Source organism: Lithobates pipiens, unplaced genomic scaffold, assembly GCF_037356315.1.
Source record: "Lithobates pipiens isolate NorthernLeopardFrog02 unplaced genomic scaffold, aLitPip1_a1.2 Scaffold_13, whole genome shotgun sequence".
NCBI lineage: Eukaryota > Metazoa > Chordata > Amphibia > Anura > Ranidae > Lithobates > Lithobates pipiens.
The window spans coordinates 143704809-143725491 of NW_027507718.1; the positions used below are offsets into that span (position 1 = coordinate 143704809).

Below are 20683 nucleotides of genomic sequence, written 5' to 3' on the forward strand. Positions count from 1 at the left end.
GCAGTGAATTCTGGTTGAACGTCCTTACCTTCTGCAGTCGGCAGCCTCCGTCCGGGTTAAAGCCTCTCCCAGATGCAGTTCCTGCTCTTGGGCAGCCAAACGCGCTTATAAGGTTGGAAGTCCCTTCTGTAGGATCTTTTGGGACAAGCAGTTTGTCTCTTAAGTAAGAGCGTTATCTGCAAATTGATCAGGCACCAGCTCATTCATGGTGACAGAGGCAGCAGCTATTTCTACATTTCTTTTTTTTTTTTCTTCATTTCTCCCTTCCTTTCCCTTTTAGGTTTTACATCTTTTATCTTTTCCCTTTTCTCTTCCCTCTCTCTTTCCCTCCCCAACCTTCCATTTCTTTCTCTCTTTTTTTTTTCTTACCTCCCATTTGTTTGTTGTTTCTTTCAGAGGAAAACCAATCTCTTAGCCCCTGCCGCCGTTTCCGGCTCTTTAGGAGCTCAGCGCCAGCGTTTTATTCAACTCTCGGCTATCCCCGCCGTGCTCTGTGCATGCTTCCAGCATACCCTTCTGCCGATCGGCGCATGCGCAGTGGATTCGGAGGCAGCGGTGGCCATTTTGGATAAGGGCACAGTGACGACTATGCCCTCAAAATGTCAAAGACAGGATGGAGGCCCTGCCTCTCCTGTTCTACTATTTATCTCCCTGATAGCCTCAGTGGGACGCCTGTGGCTGCAGGGAGAACTGCTACTCTGAGCTCCAAGAAAGAAATACCCACTATTTTCTTCAGGTAAGATAAAAAATAAATAAAAAAAAAAAAAAAAAAAAAGAGAGAGGAGAAGACAAAATTTAGAGAAACCATTATTTATAGAGGTAAATTCCCTTTTACCAGTCAAGGACACGGCAGGTTGATTTTTCTCCTCAAACTCTTTTCTTAGCTGCTGCTTCTGCTAATCCATCTAGTATGAGCCATTCGCCGTCCACACAAGATCCTAATCTACACCCAAGGTAAGGACCTACGTCCAGGTAAGTTGATACACTTTAAAAAAAAATAAAAAATTATAAGTGCACTGAGGCTGGTACTTTTATGCATTTCAGTCCTGTACGCCAGAAGATGTCTCAGCCCTTGTACACACGGTCGGAGATTCCGACAACCAAATCCGTTGGAGTAATTCCGACGGATTAATTCCGGAAGAGGTCCGGAAGTGATGTTGCATACACACGGTCGGACTAAGTTGTCGGAAAATCCGATTGTACATAACGTGATGACATTTCGTTACGACGGGACTACGTTCAGGCTAGTAGCCGATAGCTTTGGTCTAGGAATTTGATCTGAGCATGAGTGGCACTTTGTCCCAAGTAGGCTACACCTGATCGGAGTATGTCTGATCGGAGCATTTTGTCGGAAAATTTTACCAGCAAGTTGGAAAAGTTGGTCCGTCGGATATTCAGACGGAAACAGTCCGATGGAGACCACACACAGTCGGAATATCCGACAAAACGGTCCGACCGCGTGTACAAGGGCTAAGAAGACCTCAAGGCGACATGAAGACGATGATGACTCTAGTCACAGCAGAGACAGGTCTTCCAGGCATGGGAATTATAGAAGTGGCAGGAAAGCATCGGCCAAAAAGTGCCATCATTCATGCTCCCCGGGACCTAGATCTCCAAGATGTATGTCAGGCCTGTGGAGCTGCCACACTTCCAGACAGACAAACTGATCTGTCGAGATTGCCTCAGGGACTATGCAGCGGACAGAGAATCTGAAGGTCTGCAAGAGGCAGACCTACTTAAGAAAGCAGTAAAGGACTCCCTTGCGGAATTGGTAGCCACAATGCCGGCGCAATAACCAGCATCTCCTTCTCAGGAGCAAACGGCTGAGGCTTCCATCCCCGGGCCGTCCACAAGTGGAATTTTTCGTCTGACGCCTGCATCTTCCTCTAAACATCTGGAAGAGAATGCCATCTCAGAGGAATCATCTGATGACCTAGAGGTCTCTGGCTTTGCTTTCGCCATGGTCCAGCCTTATGTACAGGCAGTTAAACAAGCGACCGGCTGAGAAGAGACCAACACAGAGGTTAAGAAGTCTAAATCGTACTTCCCCTTTCTCAAACGCCAGATCTCCTTTTTTCCTCTCATGGACGAGATCAGGGATGTGATTGAGGTAGAGTGGAAAAAGACAGAGAAAAGATTCTCCATTAATCGGTTGGAAAAGTTATATCCTCTCTCAGAGGCCGATTCCGCAATGTTGGAGGGTTCTCCAGTGGTCGATGCAGCAGTGGTAAGGTTGGCAAAGAATGTCACGTTGCTCCTGGAAGACTCAACTTCTTTTAAGGATCCACTGAACAGAAGGATGGATCTCGAGAAAGCGTACCAGATGGCAGGCAACGCCTGTAAACCCGCCATAGCCCTGACATCAGTGTCCAATGCGCTATGCGTCTGGACGGATAACAGAGTCGGCAATCCAACAGGACATCCCAAAAAGGAGGATATAATCAAGGCCTTGGATGAGCCGAAAGCTCTCAGCAGACTTTATTGGCTAAGCCGCCATTGATTCAATTCGTTGCTCCGCAAGGGCAATGCTCCACACAGTTATGGCCAAACGGGCCTTGTGGCTGAAACCGTGGGCAGCAGATATCGCCTCAAAACAGAACCGGTGCAAGATACCGTTTGATGGTAAAGCCTTGTTTGGGAAAAAACTGGATAAGGCCATCTCTCGAGTCACTGGTGGAAAATCAGGCCTGCTACCCCAAGACAGGTGATCTAGGCGCTCCAGGACATTCGCAAGCAGATTCCAATACTCCAAGAATAAGGATTACCGACAGTCCAGGCAGGGAAAAGGCTTCAGGCATAATTGGAAAAGCACACAGTCCATGTTCCTCAAGTCCCGAAGACAGAGACCAGTGCCTACCCCACAGGATTCTACTAAATCCTTTTGACGCCAGGCCAGCCCAAGCAATTCCTGTGGGGGCCAGGCTAAAACACTTCTCAAAGATCTGGGAACAAAAGTGCAGGGATCCTTGCGTAGTCTCCACACTCAAATACGGCCATTTCTGGTCGGTCCTAGACAAACCTCCCAAGGACTTCTCCCTGACAAGGGTGTCAAGGTCCCCCCAAAAAGCGGAAGCGCTACAGCAATTTCTTCTCTCCTTGCAGGAACAGCAAGCGGTAGTTCCAGTGCCCCCATCAGAGAGATTTTCGGGTTTTTACTCCACCCAGTTTCTAGTCCCCAAGAGAAACGGAGGGTGGAGACCCGGGATAGACCTAAAAAGACTAAATCTCTAGATCTTCCTAGAAAGATTCAAAATGGAGTCACTACAAACGATAATTCGTGTAGTCCAACCAGGGGACTGGATGCTGTCAATAGACTTGCATTACTCCCTCCGTTCCAGAAGTATCTGAGATTTGCGGTGGGGCAGGTACATCTCCAATTCCAGAGTCTTCCATTTGGCCTCTGCACGTCGCCAAGAGTCTTCACAAAGACCCTGATTGCCATTCATAGCCCCTCTGAGAAAACTGGGGCTTCGGGTATACCACTACTTGGATGACCTACTCCTGGCGAAAGATCCAGCCCAGTTAGTGGAACACAGGATTTGGATGGAAGATAAACCAGGAGAAAAGTCACCTTTCTCCAATCCAGGAGATTGTTTATTTGGGCGCTCTTCTCAACACAAAGAACGGTACAGTGGCTCTCCCTCCTCAGAAGGCGACATCCATTATTCAACAAATGAAGAAAGTGAGTGCAAGATCCTACCTGACAGCCTCAAACTGTTTGAGCCCGATTGGCCAGATGTCGTCATGTATCCCTATGGTCCCCTGGGCCCACTGGCATTTGAGACATTTCCAGCTGGAATTCTTGAGACTGTGGAACAGACGGTATCTATCGCAAACCCATACACTTGGCGACCTTGATGCTCAGGAGTCTGCATTAGTGGATGAAGAAAGACATTAGGGCATGTCAACTGGATCACAATTACTACCGATACCAGTGCAGCAGGTTGGGGAGCACACTGCAACCATATCTCAGTGCAGGGAAGATGGTCCTTCCATACAGCAGGCCTGGTGTCGAATGTCCTGGAGGTCAGAGCAGCCTACCTTGCGTTACTAGCCCTAAGGTTCGAGATTACAGGGAAACCAGTTCTCCGAATGGACAACAGGGCTTCGGTATCTTATGTACACCGGCAAGGGGGGGACACGCAGCAGGTCCCTCCTGAAGGAGGTGGAAACCATAATCCTCTGGGCAGAAAGGAATCTAAAGGACCTGAGGGCAGTCTGTCTGCCCGATCATCTCAACTCGAGGGCTGACTGCCTTTCCTGCAAGTTCGTGGATGCCAACGAATGGTCTCTACACCCGGAGATTTTCGACTGGATAGTGAACCAGTGGGGTCCCCTCGAGCTAGACCTATTTGCAACAGCATTCAATACCAAGCTTCCAAGGTTCATCTCAAGGCTTCCTCAGCCCCAAGCGGAGGCAATAGATGCCCTCTCAGCCCCCTGGGCATGCAATCGGGCCTATGCATTCCCTCCACGACCTCTCATTCCAAGATTCCCATCAAGACTTCTGATAGAAACCACGACAGTGATAACGATCCTACCGTACTGGTCAAGATGTCCTTGGTTCCCCACAGCAATGTATCCAAATACCTGGCCTCCAGTCAAGGTTCCAATAATACCTCTTCTCCTGTCGCAAGGATGTCACACCTATCCAGATCCCCGCAGGCTGGATCTTCACATCTGGCAGCTGAAAGGGAGAGGTTCCAATCCCTAGGGTGTTCCAACAAAGTGATCGCAACCCTGCTTAAGGCAAGAAAACAACCCACAAACAGTATATACGATAAGGTGTGGAATAAGTTCAGGGCCTTCATGATTGGCAGAAGCTGTGATCCAGATTCCCCATCATCCTCTCAAATTCTTGAGTTTTTGCAGGCAGGCCTAGACCTAGGTCTTGCAGCACTAGGTACACTAAAAGTACAGGTATCAGCAATTTCAGTGGAAACCAGTAGAAGATGGGCCGAGGACCCATTAATAATAATCCAAAGCTGTCAAAAAGATCCGACCACCAACTAAACAATCTTTTCCCTTGCTATCATCCTAGAGTCCTTAGCCAATCCACCTTTTGCCCCTTCAGAGTCGGCATCGCTTTGGAATCTAACCTTGAAGCTAGCCTTCCTGATAGCTATAACCTCTGGCAGACGGGTTTCAGAGCGCCAAGCTTTAGGAGCAGAACATAATCACATCATATTCTATCCGGACAGAGTAGAACTCAGAACAGTGCGAGGATTTATTCCCAAGGTCGCATCATCCTTACACATGTCGGAACCTTGGGCACTCCCAACATTTTCAGAACAGGACTCTGGTTCTCTTCATGAGCTAGACATTGCCTCCACTTTGAAATGCTATCTGCAGACCATAGCATCATTCAGGGATTCCATCAGACTGTTTATAATTCCCTGGGGTAAAAACAAAGGCGAGGAGGCATCAGCAAGAACGATTGCCTCATGGATCGTTAAACTCATCCACAAGGTGTACAGGACATAGGGGCTGGAACCCCCTTCGGCGGTCAGGGCGCACTCCACCAGAGCGGTTTCTGCATCTTGGGCGGCAAGAGCAAATGTGTCAATTGAAACTATTTGTAGGGCAGCGACTTGGTCGTCCCAACATACGTTTCTGAAACATTACAGGGTGGACCCAGGAGCTCTTTCATCTGTGAAGTTTGGCAGACAGGCAGTCACATCAGCCCTTGCTTCTTCTAAATAATAATTTCTTTAAAATAAACTTCTAAGCATCCCACCCGTCTCAGCTAGTTATTTGTCACAGGTATGCTGCCATGGAGGCACCAGGAAAACAGAAAATTGTACCATACTTACTGTAATTTTATTTTCCTGGTGCCTTTCCAGGGCAGCATACAATCCCACCCTCGGTATTCTATATTACGGAGAATGCTAGGTCTGCGCTAACCATTTATTTTAGAATATTCACTAGTCCTGAGGGAGGAGCCAAGGCAGGGCTTGTCACAGGTATTCTGCCATGGATAGGCACCAGGAAAAGAAAATTACGGTAAGTATGGTACAATTTTCTGTTATTTTGCCACAAGTTGCAGGAAAAAAATGACAATTTTTTTTTTTTTTTTAAACAAAGTTGTCACTAAATGATATATCGGTCAAACATGCCATGGGCATATGTGAAATTACATCCCAAAATACATTCTGTTGCTTCTCCGGAGTATGGCGATACCACGTGTGAGAATTTTTGTGAGCCTGGCCGCTTACGGGACCACGAAAACCAAGCACCGCCTTCAGGCTTTCTAAGGGTGTAAAATTTTGATTTCACTCCTCACTGCCTATCACAATTTCAGAGGCCATGGAATTTCCAAATGGCACAACCCCCCCACCCCATGCCCCCTTTTAGAAAGTAGAAACCCCAAGCTATTTGCAGAGTGGTATGGTGAGTATTTGGCAGATCTCGGTTTTTTGTTACAAAGTTTTGAAAAATTAAAAAAATAAGAGTTTTTGTTTCTCTCTTCATTTTCAAAAACAAATGAGAGCTGCAAAATACTCACCATGCCTCTCAGCAAATAGCTTGGGATGTCTACTTTCCAAAATGGAGTCATTGGGGGGAGGGGGGGGGGGGGGTTGTGCCATCTTGGCATTTTAAGGCCTTCAAAACTGATAGGTAGTGAGGAGTGAAATCAAAAATGTATGCACTTAGAAATCCGGAAGCTGCGATTTGGTTTTCGGGCCCCCGTACACAGTAGGCTCTCAAAGTCCAACACATGTGGTATCCCCGTACTCAGGAGAAGCAGCAGAATGTATTTTGGGATGTAATTCCACATATAACCATGGCATGTGTGAGCAATATATCATTTAGTGACAACATTTTGTAAAATAATTTTTTTTTGTCATTCAGTCACTTGGGACAAAAAAAATAATAATATTCAATGGGCTCAACATGCCTCTTAGCAATTATCTTACTTTTCAAAATGGGTTCATTTGGGGGGGGGTTTGTACTGCCCTGCCATTTTAGCACCTCAAGAAATGAGATAGGCAATCAAACTAAAAGCTGCGTAAATTCCAGAAAATGTACCCTAGTTTGTAGACGCTATAACTTTTGCGCAAACCAATAAATATACGATTATTGACATTTTGTTTTACCAAAGACATGTGGCTGAATACATTTTGGCCTGAACGTATGACTAAAATTGAGTTTATCGGATTTTCTTTATAACAAAAAGTAGAAAATATATATTTTTTTCAAAATTTCCGGTCTTTCCATTTATAATCGCAAAAAATAAAATTGCAGAGGCAATCAAATACCATCAAAAGAAAGCTCTATTAGTGGGGAAAAAAAGGACGCAAATTTTGTTTCGGTACAACATTGCATGACTGCGCAATTACCAGTTAAAGCAGTGCAGTGCCAAATTGTATAAAGTCCTCTGGTCTTTGACCAGCCAAATGGTCTGGGCTGAAGTGGTTAACAGTGCGAATAGCTGGTTGTTAGGAAGTGGGACGGGAAGACAGCTGCCGTGTTACTTACCGGTAACGTTCTTTCCCGGAGTCTTTCAGGACAGCCACCCTAGAGACCTTGGCTCCTCTCCTCTGTAGGAAACACCTGCTCCAGCTTTCTATAAATTTCCTCTTCCCCTGCTGCTCCTCAGTTCTTTAAAGAGCACCTCCAGTTTGCAGGGGAGACACAAGAACATATGATACACATAATTATATCACATTTCCTGTAAGGAAATCTTTAGGTCTTGATATACATCTGGGTGGGTACCCGGCTGTCCTGAAAGACTCCGGGAAAGAACGTTACCGGTAAGCAACTTCGTTTTCCCCCTAATCGTCTTTCAGGACAGCCGCCTGACAAGTAGCGTCCCGCTCTGTACAATGGAACCGTTCTAATCGGAGTGACAAAAGTCGCTCCGACTTAGAAAAAGGTTCCTTTACTACTTTAGGGGCGACTTGCATCGACTTCTATACAGAAGTCATTTTGCAAGTCGCTGCAGCGGTCGCGTCTGGGTCGCCTGAGGCAGTCACGCTGTAAGTCGTGCTGCCTCAGTGTGAACCGACCCTTAGGGCGGGACCACAGCTTGCAAGACCATGCGTCCACAGGTCTGATCTTTAGCTGACCACAAGTCCACTCTATAGTGTTTTACAAAAGTGGTAAAGCTGGACCATGTTGCCGCTTTACAAATCTGTTCCGGCGTTGCTCCAGCTCTCTCCACCTGTGACGCTGCCATTGTCCTTGTGGAGTGTGCCCCGATTCCTTGTAAGCCTGTTCTATGGCTTCTGTTAGCCATTTGGCCATTGTGCTTCTTGAAGCTTTGTGCCCTTGCCTAGCTCCAGAAAATAAAATAAAGACTCCGTCTTTCTAATTGTCTTTGTTGCTTCTAAATAATGTAAGATGCATCTCCTGACATCTAAATTATGGAATTTTACTTTTTTCCTGAGAAGGATTTGGACAAAAATGATGGTAACACAATTTCTTGGCCTCTGAAATCTTGAGGCCACTTTAGGCAGAAATCCTGGGTCCATTTTAAAGACTATGCGGTCTGGGAAAATCTGGCAAAAGGGGGGGTCTGATTGATAGTGCTTCTATCTCGCAGACCCTTTTTGCTGCAGTAATTGCAACCAAGAAGATTGCTTTAAGCATCAGCATCTTCAGGCTGCAATCCTTTAGTGCAGGGATATGCAATTAGCGGACCTCCAGCTGTTGCAGAACTACAAGTCCCATGAGGCATAGCAAGGATCTGACAGCCACAAGCATGACACCAAAAGGCAGAGGCATGATGGGACTTGTAGTTTTGCAACAGCTTGAGGTCCGCTAATTGCAGATCCCTGCTTTAGTGGTTCAAAGGGGTCTGCTGTTATAGTTTACAAAATTAATGACAGGTTCCACTTTGGAAAAGCTGTACCTTGTATCGGCCTCTGTCTGCTTACGGATTTAAAGAGTCTGATTATCCATGGATTTGAATCTAAACTTCTTTCCTGATAAACTGATAGTGCTGACACTTGACTCTTTAACGTACCTAGGCTTAGACCTTTGTCTACACCACTCTGTAGAAATTCTAAGACTGCTACTGAACTGTGTTTTGAAGTTGAAGTTGTTCTCTGTGCACCATCTGCTAAAACATTTCCATACTTTCTGGTATATATTACGTGTCTCAACCTTCCTGCTTTTCAGCAGTGTTTCTATCAAATGGCTTGAGAACCCTTTTGCTTTTAATAGCTGCTCCTCAGATACCAGGTGGCTAATTTCCACCTGGGGACAGTACACTGGGCCCTGGGATTGTAGCTCCTCCTGGACTGGTAGCAACCAAGGGGGCTTTATGGCGAGTTCTTTGAGCATAGAGAACCACGGTCTCTTGGGCCAGGGAGGCGCTATGAGAATTAATGTGTTTTCTGTACGTAACTTATTACTGCTGGTAGTAGCACTGGTGGGGGAAAGGCATAACATCTGCTGAATGCCCACTTCTGTGCTAATGCATCTACTCCGAGCATTCCCATCTCTCTTCTCAGGTAGAAGAATGCTCAAACTTTCCTGCTTTTCTTTGAAGGAAATAAGTCTACCTGAGGTATTCCCCATTTTTTGTAATATGGTCAAATACCTCTTGTTTTATTACCCAATCTGCTTCTCTTACTTTCTTCCTGCTGAGGAAATCTTCCACTTTGTTTAAATCCCCTTTTACGTGGACTGCTGAAAAAGAGTATGTTCTTCTCTCCCCATTTCAAGATGTCTTCTGCTAAAGACCACAGAGCTCCACTTCTGGTTCCCCCGTTTGCTTATATAGGCTACTACCGACGAGTTGTCTGATCTGATCATGATGTCCTCTCAACTCTTTCTGGAAGGACTGAAGTGCAAACCATACTGCCCTCAACTCCTTCCAGTTGGACGACCTCGTCCGCTCTTCCTTTCTCCCCCCCCCCCCCCCCCCCAAGTCCCTTGTGTTATTTGGGAGTCTAAATGTGGTCCCCACCCTGTGCCACTTGTGTCTGGTTAGGATTCGGGAAATGGGTAGAATCCATAGCTGTCCCTTGTTTATGTTTTCTTCCCTTCTCCACCACCATAGGGTCTTTTTTTACCTTTGCTGGTACTAACACCTGCGTATCCAGCGACTCCTGCCTGTGAGCCCATATTTTTAACAAGAATATCTGTTGTAACCAAAAATGTAGACTTGCCTATTGTACTGCTGGGATTGCAGATGTTAGCAACCCCAGTGTTGACATTTTTCTTATTGGACATGGTAGATTGGCCTGCATTGCTCTTATTTCTTTTTTAAATGTTTCCTATTTTTTCCTTGGGTAAAAAAAAACTGTTGGACTGAGTCTATTATATATCCCAAATACTTTATTTGTTGCGTGGGTTGTAGGTTTGATTTTTATACATTTACCAACCAACTTAGACTTTCTAAGACCGTGTGTATTTGGAGGTTTTCGCAAAAAGAAGGTTGTCTAAATAGGAAATGATGGATATGCCCTTTAGTCACAATAGTACCAGAGCTTCCCCTAGAATCTTTGTGAAAATTCTGGGCGAAGATGATAGGCCGAAGGGTAGAGCCTGGAATTGAAGGTGTATGGTCTCTTTTCCCTGTTTCTATTGTTAACCTTAGAAACTTCTGACAACTTTGATGTATCGGTATGTGTAGGTACGTGTCCTTTAAATCTAGTGAAGCCATATAACAGTTTGGGGGTAACAGAGCCTTTACTGAATATATGGAATCCATTCTGATTCATTTGTAAGTTATGGATAGATTTAAGGGTTTGAGGTTGAGGATTGGCCTGACTTTTCCTGGGGGTTTCTGTACTCCAAATATGTGGGAGTAGAAGCCCTGTCCTCCTTTTGGTACCTTGATTACACCTCGTTTCCTGAGAGCCTTTATGGACCTCATCAACCCTTTGGCTTTTAATCCGTTTTTGGCAGTTTGGTGGTATAAAGTCTGTTTGGGGGTGATTTTGAAAACTCTAGGAAATGCCCTTCTCTTATTGTCCTTAAAATAAACTGATTGTAGGATATTTTTTCCCCATTGTGAGATGAAGGCCCCCAGTCTTCCTCCCACTGAGACTACTTCATTGTTTATTGCGGGTTTGCCCAGGACGAAAAATCGCTCCTACCTTGCTTTTCCCTCTCTGGACCCAAGGCTTCCTTTGGTTATCGGTCTTGGGCATTGAGAAATGGGATATTGTGGCCCCTCTTTCTCTCTTTATTCTGTTGAGGCTGAGCAGCTTGAAGCTTCTTTCCGTTTTAGCAGAAACGCCTTCTTTTTGTCCGCTGTACGGTCCAGCACCTACTCTAATCCTGGCCCGAACAACAGGTCCCCTGTAAACGGGATAATGCACAGTTAAGCTTTGGATGCGCCGTCCCCCTGCCATGTCTTTAGCCATAGGGTCGTCTGGTAGAATTGGCTAGTGCCAAAGATCTGGCTGCCATGCGTACCAGCTCTGCTGAAGCATCCGCGATATACGCAATGCCTCGTAGAAGAGTGGGAAAAAAAAAAAAAAAAAAAAAAAAAAAAGAGGATAAAATCTGCTCCTTTGCAGTTCCTTCCTTGATATGTGCCTGAATACGGTTTAACCAAAACTCTACATTTCTGGCCACCACCGTGACTGCCATTGCTGGCTTTAGGCTTCCCACTGTGGAGTCCCATGACTTCTTTAATAGAGAGTCTATTCTCTTATCCATTGCTTCCGATATGACCCCCATATCCTCAAAAGCTAAATCTGTGTGCTGGGAAACTTGTGAGAAGGCGGCATCTAGCTTTGGGGTTTTGTTCCATACTGATGATTTGTCATCTGCAAATGGAAACCGTCTCTTTAAAGGACTTAGAAAAAAAATAATTTCTTTCTGGTTCCTGCCATTCTTTTTAAAGAGGAAGTAAACCCTGATGAGTTTACTTCCTCTTTCATTCCCTGCAAAGGCAAAGCATAATGGACTACTATGCATCGCATAGTAGCCCATTATGTGTCACTTACCTGACATAGGAGCCAGCGAAGTCACCGCTGTCCCCTGTGGTCCGGCGCATCCATCTTCTCGGTGGGGTCTCGCAGCTCCGCAGCTGTCATTCAGCGAAGCCGCGATGACGTCACTCCCGCGCATGCGCACGGGAGCCGACACGCGCGGCAGCTCCATTGTTGGAAATGCCGCGCTCAGTGCGCCGCTGTCTACGGCGCATGCGCTGTAGATAGCGGTGCCTGTCTTCAGGCAAATATCTCCTAAACCGTATAGGTTTAGGAGATATTTCTTGGACCTACAGGTAAGCCTTAATCTAGGCTTACCTGTAGGTCAAAGTGGTTTGTAAGGGTTTAAAACCACTTTAAATTGCCTCTATTAGGACCTTGTTAACAGGAAAATTCTTCTTTTCCTGTTCTCCTAAACCCTAATACATTTGAACATGTAGGGATAAAGGTTTCTTTTCAGTTTGTATACCCAATGTGGTATGAATGGCTCCCAAAAGCTGATCTACCTCTTCTGAGAGCTTGTATCGGGAGGGTTTTCTGGAATCCCCTTCCAGTGCCTCACCCCGATTCTTGGGAGCCAGACGCTGCGCTGTCAGGCTCGTCCTCTGCCTCCTCCCTAAGGGCTACTGCAGGACTTGCGCTAGTGGAGGGTAGTGTTTGTGTCTTTGGTAGTGCCAATTGTACTGAAGGAGGAGCAGTCTGCAGCTGTGGGATCTGAAATCCTTCAAAAAAAGGTTATGAATGACTCAAAGGTAGTGGATAGTTCCTAACCTGATGCCGCTAAATCACTGCCCTGCTCAGTGGAATGTTCTTGCACTAGTTTGTTAATACATTCCTTACACAATGCTTTACCCCAGGAATTTTTAAGTGTATTTTTACAAGAAGGGACCTCCTTTTTGAGTTGAGAGGGATTTTTATCTGTTTTCTGAAATGACAAAGAAAACCCAACATTACTACTGCCATAATCTTACCTGGAAAATTGCAGGTGCACAGCGCCTTTCATGTGGGCTTACCTCACCAGGGGCCCCATGAACCACCCTCTGACACCGGAGGGAACTTGCCTACCCCCCCCCCCTTTTTTCATGTACCCTTGAGGGGGGCGGGGTGGTGGTTTAGGCCAGGGGAGTTCCACCCTAGGTTCCCCTTACCTTGATATGGCTGGAGCTGGTCTCTGCTGGAGCAGCGTCCCTCCCCTCTGCGTCCGACATGCTGGTGTCACCACCGGAGCCTTCATGTCTACAGCATATGCGGCTCCTCTCCAGCCCATGCTCGACTCCTCTTCATGTTTCGCGGCCGGAAACCGAAAGCCGTGAACCCAGAAGTGCTCGCCCCCTTCGCCGGACGTGACGTCACTTGCCACCGATCCCAATACCCAGCGTGGTTTGCACTGTTGAGTGCTACACGCTGCTGGGGGTATGAGACGGCTGGCCATGCACCTCCTTGCTCCACACTCAGGGCTGAACAGGAGCCCCCCTGACCTCCATCTGCACTCAGGGATGTGGGGCCGGCATTACAGGTCAGTCTGTTTTTTTATTTTGCCCAAGCAGCCTCTGCTACTTTCAAGGACATTTGCCTGAGCCTCCTGACTCTCCTGGCCCGATTTCCTTGGCGTCTCCCCTCCTGGAGGAAACACAAATAATTGAGGAGCAGCAGGGGAGGAGAACATTTATAGAAAGCTGGCGCGGGTGTTTCCTACAGAGGCGAGGAGCCAAGGTCTCTCGTGGCTGTCCTGAAAGACGACTAGGGGAAAACAAACAAGTTTGGTTTTAGTGACTGACAACCCATCTCCTCCTTGGCTGAGTATCCAAGGTGTTGGATTATTCATTCAATACTTTGACTACATTACTCTTGAGGTAAGCATATGGCTTTTAGCTTACTATTGAGGTAACCTAATACACGGGCATTGTTATTTAGTGTATCTTAGCCAATAGTAGCACAAGTACTCATTGTTTGTGGTTTCTGATACTCCTAGTGTTGGTGGTCTACCCATGGGCCGGTGAGACTGCGTCCACATGTCTTTCTGTCAGTGCTTTATGACCAGAAGACAGTCTAACATAGGTTGAAATTGATGACTCTTTATAAAAAGGTATTGTTTCAGTCCCATAAAAGTATTTATCCAATCCCCCTCCCTGCAACAATAAATATATTTTTTTTTACGCTTTCCTTATTAGGGGATAGTTACTGTGATTAAATATGAAATTACTGCTCTGTATTTTGTACACCATATTGTATGTGATTGAGAGATTTGAGGTCCTGATGAAGCGGCTTTGTATGTGAAACACGTCAACCCACATCACAAAATCTGGGGAGCATCTCCATGCTACAAATCCTCCATCTCCTCAAATCGGAGACAAGTGTCTTATACAAAATGGTGTGCTTTTAACGATAAATGTTTAAACTAATATAATAAAGAGGCATGTTGAATTTTTAAAAGTTTTTGGAATGTATATTTGGCCATTGGAGGGGTAATTAAAACTCCACAACATATAGTTTTGTCCTTTGAATTATTTCATATAGGGATGAGCTCAGTGGCGTCACTAGAGTTGGTGTCACCTGGTGTGGTAAAGATGATTTCAACTGAAAATGGGGGGCGGCTATTTTAAGGCTAGCAGCCCACTGTTGGAGCTAATTGGCACGCATTGCGGAGGTCAGTAAAGTCTAGATCAGGGATCTTCAATCTATGGCCCTCCAGCTGTTGCAGAACTACACATCCCATGAGGCATTGTAAAACTCTGACATTCACAGAGATGACTAGGCATGATGGGAATTGTAGTTCCTGAACGACTGGAGGGCCGTAGTTTGAGGACCCCTGGTCTAGATGATAGCAGGTTAGGCACTTCCTAATGGCTCAATCCCTAGGAGCAGTAATAGATAGTGGCCGACAGGCCCTCTTACCAGACCCAGCGATGGCGGTGCTGGGCAGCAGTGTGCCCCTCTCTCTGGCTTCACCGAACAAAGTCCCCTCTCTCTCTTTTTCCTGTCTCCTGTAGCACTCACTGCCCCAGCTTTTCCCCCGGTTCCAGGCTCTCTCCCCTCCAGCAGCGTGCATACTGGGGGCTGTAGCCTGCTCCCTCTGGACAACACTGGGGCCGCCAATCTTCCGAGACTACATGCTCCCCTAGTCTCTTCTGATTGGCCGTCTGCTGTGGCCAATCGAGAGGGAAACAGACAGGGCAGCAAGCTGGGTGGCAAACCAGATGAGAGCTGCTCTCTCCTCCTGCACTACTGACAGGAGAAGGGGGCGAGTAGGGGAAAAGCTCAGACAGCCCACAGCTCACCTCTCCTGTCACAGCGTCACTGCTGAGTTCTCTGGCGGACTGAGTGGGCAAAAAGAGCCCATTGTCACTACTTCATTGATGCAAGGGGGGCTCAACAGCAGCCTCTACAACTGCTTCCTGGATGGTGTCAACCCTCTGGTAGGTGTCACCCAGGTGCGATCTGCCCCTCCATAGTGATGCCACTGGATAAGATCCTCCAATGGTAATAGTATTAATTCAGTACCATTCCCCCGCATTTAATATTTTGAAACTGTATCATAGGAAAGCACGTTAAATGGACTGTAGTGCGTTTCTGCAAAACGCACTTAAAAACTCATGTGTGGACCTAGGATTAGAATCACTTCCTGCTGCCCAGGACTACTTGTCCCACAAGGCATTGCTCCTCACACATTCACAAGTTCTCAGGCACTTACTGACATGTAAGGACGTATGTGTGCTGCACTGTGCACACTGACATGTAAGGACTGTGTACTGAGCTGCACTGTATATACTGACATGTAAGGACGGTGTACTGAGCCAGGGGGGGGGGGGGGGGGCAATCGCGAGCGACCACAACATACAGGGATATACAAAGTAATACTGACATATAATCACACACATAGGTTGGACTGGATGGACTTTTTTCAACCTCACCTACTATGCAACTTACATGCAAAACGGCTGCCTGCTGCCGATTTTTATTTTTTTTGCCCCTTGGAGGAAATTGAGCCGGGGTACACAGTCCCCAACTAGCTGATGCGTGCTGTTGCATTATGGGAGTTGTAGTCCACTCTGCGCATGCTCAAGCTTCCGGTGGGTGGAGAAGCAGCATAGCGAAGCTCTCAACACTGTGGTTCCTGCTGGGAGCTGGCCATGGTCTGTGGGTCCTGCTGGGAGCTGGCAATGGTCTGTGAGCCACAGGACAGCAGCCAACTTCCAGCGAGGCCCAAAGACTGTGGGTCCTGCTGTGAGGTGGCCATTGACAGCGGATCTATGGGTCCTGCTGGCCACTAACCTGTGGGTCCTACCGCCGATTTTTTTTCCCCTTGGAGGAAATTAAGCCAGGGTGCACAGTCATCAACTAGCTGATGCATGCTGTTGCATTATGGGAGCTGTAGTCCACTTGGCGCACGCTCAAGCTCCCAGTGGGTGGAGAAGCAGCGTAGCAAAGCCCTCAACACTGTTGTTCCTGCTGGGAGCTGGCCATGGTCTGTGGGTCCTGCTGGGAGCTGGCCATGGTCTTTGGCCCACAGCCACAGGCCACGGCCGCTGGGACCCACAGGCCAACTTCCAGCAAGTCCCAAAGACTGTGGGTCCTGCTGGGAGCTAGCCACTGACAGAGGATCTATGGGTCCTGCTGGCCAATAACCTGTGGGTCCTGCTAGCTGCTGACCGGTGGGTTCTGCTGGCTGCAGGCCATGGACTGTGGTTCCTGCTGGCCACTAACCTTGGGTGACCAGATGTCCCCGGTTTCCAGGGTGAGTCCCCGGACTGAGGACACTGTTCCTGGACCAAGTCTGTCTCCGGTTTTGTCCCCGCTTTGCAGGGCCGATCCTGGGCAGGTGCACTGTGAGCTGAGGCAGAAGGGGGCCCCTAGGGCCAACTCTACCATGGGTCCCGCTGGGCTGCTTCAAAGGGGAAGGGGAGGGGCAAGCACCTCTGGATTACACAGAGCTGAGAACACCCACTTATCCAGTGCCTGCTGTTATACAAAGTCCCGCCTCCTGGACCAGCTCCTATGATAGACAGCACACTGGTGACGTTTATCATGGGAGATGGTCCAGGAGGTGAGGCTTCGCATTTAAGCGGAAGATCCGCACTCTGTGTAATCTGATAGGCACTGACTGGGCTGCACTGATTGGGCACAGGAAAGGCTGCATTGAAATAAAACAGGTGGGCATGGATGGTGAGGTGGTTTAATGGGCCACTTGACTGGATTTGCCAGCCCTCCCCTGTACTGAGCTGTATGTGTGCTGCAATGTGTATACTGGCATGTATGAACAGTGTACTGAGCTGTATGTGGGTTGCATTGTATTTTCTGATATATAAACAAGTAATGCATTCTGTATACAGGCCAACTAATCGATTATGCCAATTAGTTGTTTCAGCCCAATATGCAGTTTACTACTGTACGTCCCCTGACCTTCTCAGTATAGGGCGAAACCACTATCCGCATTACAATTAACTGTTGTCACCGAGAAGCTATGAATTATTAATAGTATTTAACATATTAGTATAACACATTATTATCGTCTCTTTCCTCACCCGCTTTCTTTGCGTATCTCCGTAGCTGAACACTCCCGTTACTTCTAAGCAGAGCACCCACACCTCTAAATGTTCCTAGGGCAGCCATGATTTAAACTAACTTCCGGGTCATTGGTGGCGCAGTGCACTGTGGGATGGTTAGGGTCTAATCCCGCCTCCTCTCCTTAGCTTTTTTTTTTTTTTTCTCGACTACAAGACATTCCAGCGCTCATTAGCCCCGCCTCTAAATTACCCACAGTCTTGTTCATCGGGGACTACATTACCCGACATGCCCTTTGCGGACTCACTTTTGCGTCCCACGGCAGAGTGTGGTGAAATGCGAAAGCCGAAGTTAGTGTAGCGGCGATAGAAGTAGTAAAGGAAAATGATATCCCCGAAGAAAAGCGAAAGAGTTTAAAGTTATGGTGAAGGAAGTTTTTTTTACGGAAGGGGTGGCAAGTTAAATAGGACGCGGTGACAGAACGCAGGGACCCCTTAGATGTGACACGTTGCACTGACATAAGGTAGGACAGAATGGAGACGGTGCCTGCAGCCCCTCACATGGACACGGATCCCCAGAGCAGCTTTAGTGAGGGAGCCTGCTGCAAGGAAGAGTCCCCGGGCGGTGCTGCCAGAGCGCCCCCTCGTGTAGACAGCTACTCCGAAATGGACACCAGACCCCCCCTGACCCCGGATACTATGATGGCCTTGGATATGGACTCCCAGCCAGCCACACACCCCCCACTAGACGCTTTCCATATGCACGAACTCATCACTGACCTACCAACACTGGACTGCCAGCCAACAGAGCCGAACCCCTCCTCTACCGATAGTCCTCTAAATACCAGGGATCAGGACTACCAGGAGACTGCCAGTCCATGCCCACCCTGCCCTCTGCACATATCCATAGGTAAAGGGCAGGCACAGATGGTGAGCCGGTCTTCTGAATCCGACCTGCAAGCTTCTGCCAGCCGTGGACTGTTCTTGACAGAAGTTGACACTGGGCATATGATTAATCTTTTTCAGCATGAAGGTGGCACTCTGGCAGATGGGAGTACAGGAACGCCCTTAGCTACATTAGAAGCCTTAACTAAAAATGAGGAGCACGCAGGCGGTGCCATGTTAGCATGGGGACAGGGAGAAACGCCTTCCTCCTCATCCTCCTCTTCTGAGCTCAGCAGAGAAGACACTTGGACTAGTTTGGCTGAATCAGAAATTTCTGAGCAACGACCCCTGCAGGAAAATGACCAGGAGGTAAGAAATGGGCGAGCGCGCGGTTTAGTGCTATTTTATCGCACGTCTTTTGTACTCACTAAAAACTCGTTCACACGGAACACGACTTTGAGACCGTGCCAGTGATTTCGAAGCCGTATTTGAGTGCGACTTCAGGGGAGACTTTAATGACATCTGGGTGGGTTCATGCACAGATGGCTGTTGAAATTGCCCCCAAAGTCTCCAAAAGTAGTGCAGGAACGAATTTTGGAGATCCAAAAGTCGTTCCTGCACTATTAAGGCATGTTTCACATGGGCTTCAGTTTATAGCAAAGCAGTGTGAACAGCAAGCTTTTACAAAGCGTTTGTAGAGCGTTCAGCAAGGTGTCACTACAGATCCAAATGGGATGCTGTATGACACTTTAACAATTTGCTTCCCTGGGTTAATGTTGACATGCGTTTTTAAAATCAGCATTTTTTTTTTGTGGTTGATCTAAAACTACTTGGAACCCCACAAATTGTATATATTCTGAAAGCAGAGGCCCTGTAAAATGGCTGTTTTATGTTTTAATGTTTTATGCCACGTGGTATTTGCGTAGTGATTTTTTTTTAAATGTAAATTTTCAAGAAAAAATTTACTTGGTCCCTTGCTCTCTCTTTTGCCCTCCAAGGCACCTGATCAAACACAGATCAGTTTGATCAGCTGCCTCTCTGTCCATTACTAGCCAGACCTAAAGAATCAGAAGTGATGAAATGCTCAACGCTTCCAGCCTCAATCATTAGAGGCGGCGGAGGAATGGATATTCCTCTTACAGTGGTCCCAGGCTTGCTAATGGATCAGTAGATCTAAAGAAAAGCAAGTTGGGGGGTCTTCCAAGCCCCGAAAAAGTGATTAGGTGGCTGTACAACTGCTAGGATAACTTTTACAGTAATGCCAATCAACATCTCTTAAAAAATAAAAATAATCTGGGTCATGGTTCCAGCTGCAGCCATGATACTGTATATCTACTTCCAGTCCAGGACGTGTATATACAGTCATGACCAAAAATATTGTCACCCCCTTCATTTCTGTCAGAGAATGCGCCCAGAAAATGGTTGTAATTACAAATGTTTAGGCATTCTTGTGGTTTATTTTTTTTGTATTGGTATGACACAAGTGGAGAAACAAAAAAGCCAAATCTGACCCATTCCAATAAAAAAAATGGACTGCACAAAATTATTGGCACCCTCAATTTAATATTTGGTAGCACAGAGCTTGGAAAAATGACTGAAATTAGTCGCTTCCTGTAACCATTAATGAGTTTTACACCTCTCTACTGGGAATTTGGACCACTCTTCTTGCGACAGCTGCTCCAGGTGTTTTAGGTTGAAAGGTGTCACGGAATTGCTTCCCACATGCTTGTGTGCTTCCGTCATACCGCTTCCTCCAGTCTGAAAATAGAGATTAGATATTATAGCTGCCGTTTTACAACGAAGAACTAGGCAGCACTCATTTTGGCTGCATAGCTGGAACATGAACTGTTTGAATAAAAGAACTCAGAGGACAATCTTCTCTTCCCCCCCCCCCCCCCCTTCTTAGCATAGTTACGCAGGGTGGTGGGGGTAGACTTTACCTCCACCAGTAGCATGACACAGGTTTAGTCAAACTTCTCATCAGTAGACTCTAGACTATCTTTGAGAGGGGCTGCTGCTGGAGAAATCCCCCACCCCCCCCCCCCCCCCCTTCACAGCTAATCCACAGAGACGTATACATCCCATAATAGGTTGCTCCCAAGGCACAGACACATAGAACAATGGGATGCAGGCACTTAACAAACCCATGGCAACCTCCACCCTACCTCAAACCATCTACCAATGGTCTCTGATGAAAGGGGGACTTTATCTTCATATATTCTTGAGATCAGACTGGGGTTCTCTGTCACCCTGAGCCCCTAATGGGCACAGGAGGGATGACTTGCACATAGAATGGGCCGGGGGAGGCTGAACAAGACATTTCCAGAGCTCTCCAAGAGAAACTGGGTTCCACAAGCCTCCCATCTCAGAAGGGTTTTGAGATCTCTCCACAGGTGCTCTATG

At 47.1% G+C, this 20683-nt stretch overlaps 2 protein-coding genes across 7 annotated transcripts in view; one reads left to right on the forward strand and one right to left on the reverse strand.

Moving 5' to 3' along the window:
• The window catches only part of MRPL54 (mitochondrial ribosomal protein L54), a 66355-nt gene extending 48788 nt beyond the window's left edge, over positions 1 to 17567 (reverse strand). The window contains exon 1 of one of the 2 annotated variants that reach the window (XM_077475674.1): positions 17417 to 17567. In XM_077475674.1, the coding sequence (XP_077331800.1) occupies positions 17417 to 17504 (88 nt within the window). In that variant the 5' untranslated portion in view covers positions 17505 to 17567. The remainder of the gene's footprint in view (positions 1 to 17416) is intronic. The other variant, XM_077475673.1, reaches the window with a different exon arrangement.
• Positions 17568 to 17645: 78 nt separating this feature from the next.
• Positions 17646 to 20683, forward strand: part of APBA3 (amyloid beta precursor protein binding family A member 3) — a 245134-nt gene continuing 242096 nt past the window's right edge. For 2 of the 5 annotated variants that reach the window (XM_077475668.1, XM_077475669.1), the window contains exon 1: positions 17647 to 18649. In XM_077475668.1, coding sequence (XP_077331794.1) covers positions 17930 to 18649 — 720 coding nt within the window. In that variant the 5' untranslated portion in view covers positions 17647 to 17929. Of the gene's footprint in view, positions 18650 to 20683 lie in introns of all 5 variants that reach the window. The other 3 variants (XM_077475672.1, XM_077475671.1, XM_077475670.1) reach the window with 3 other exon arrangements.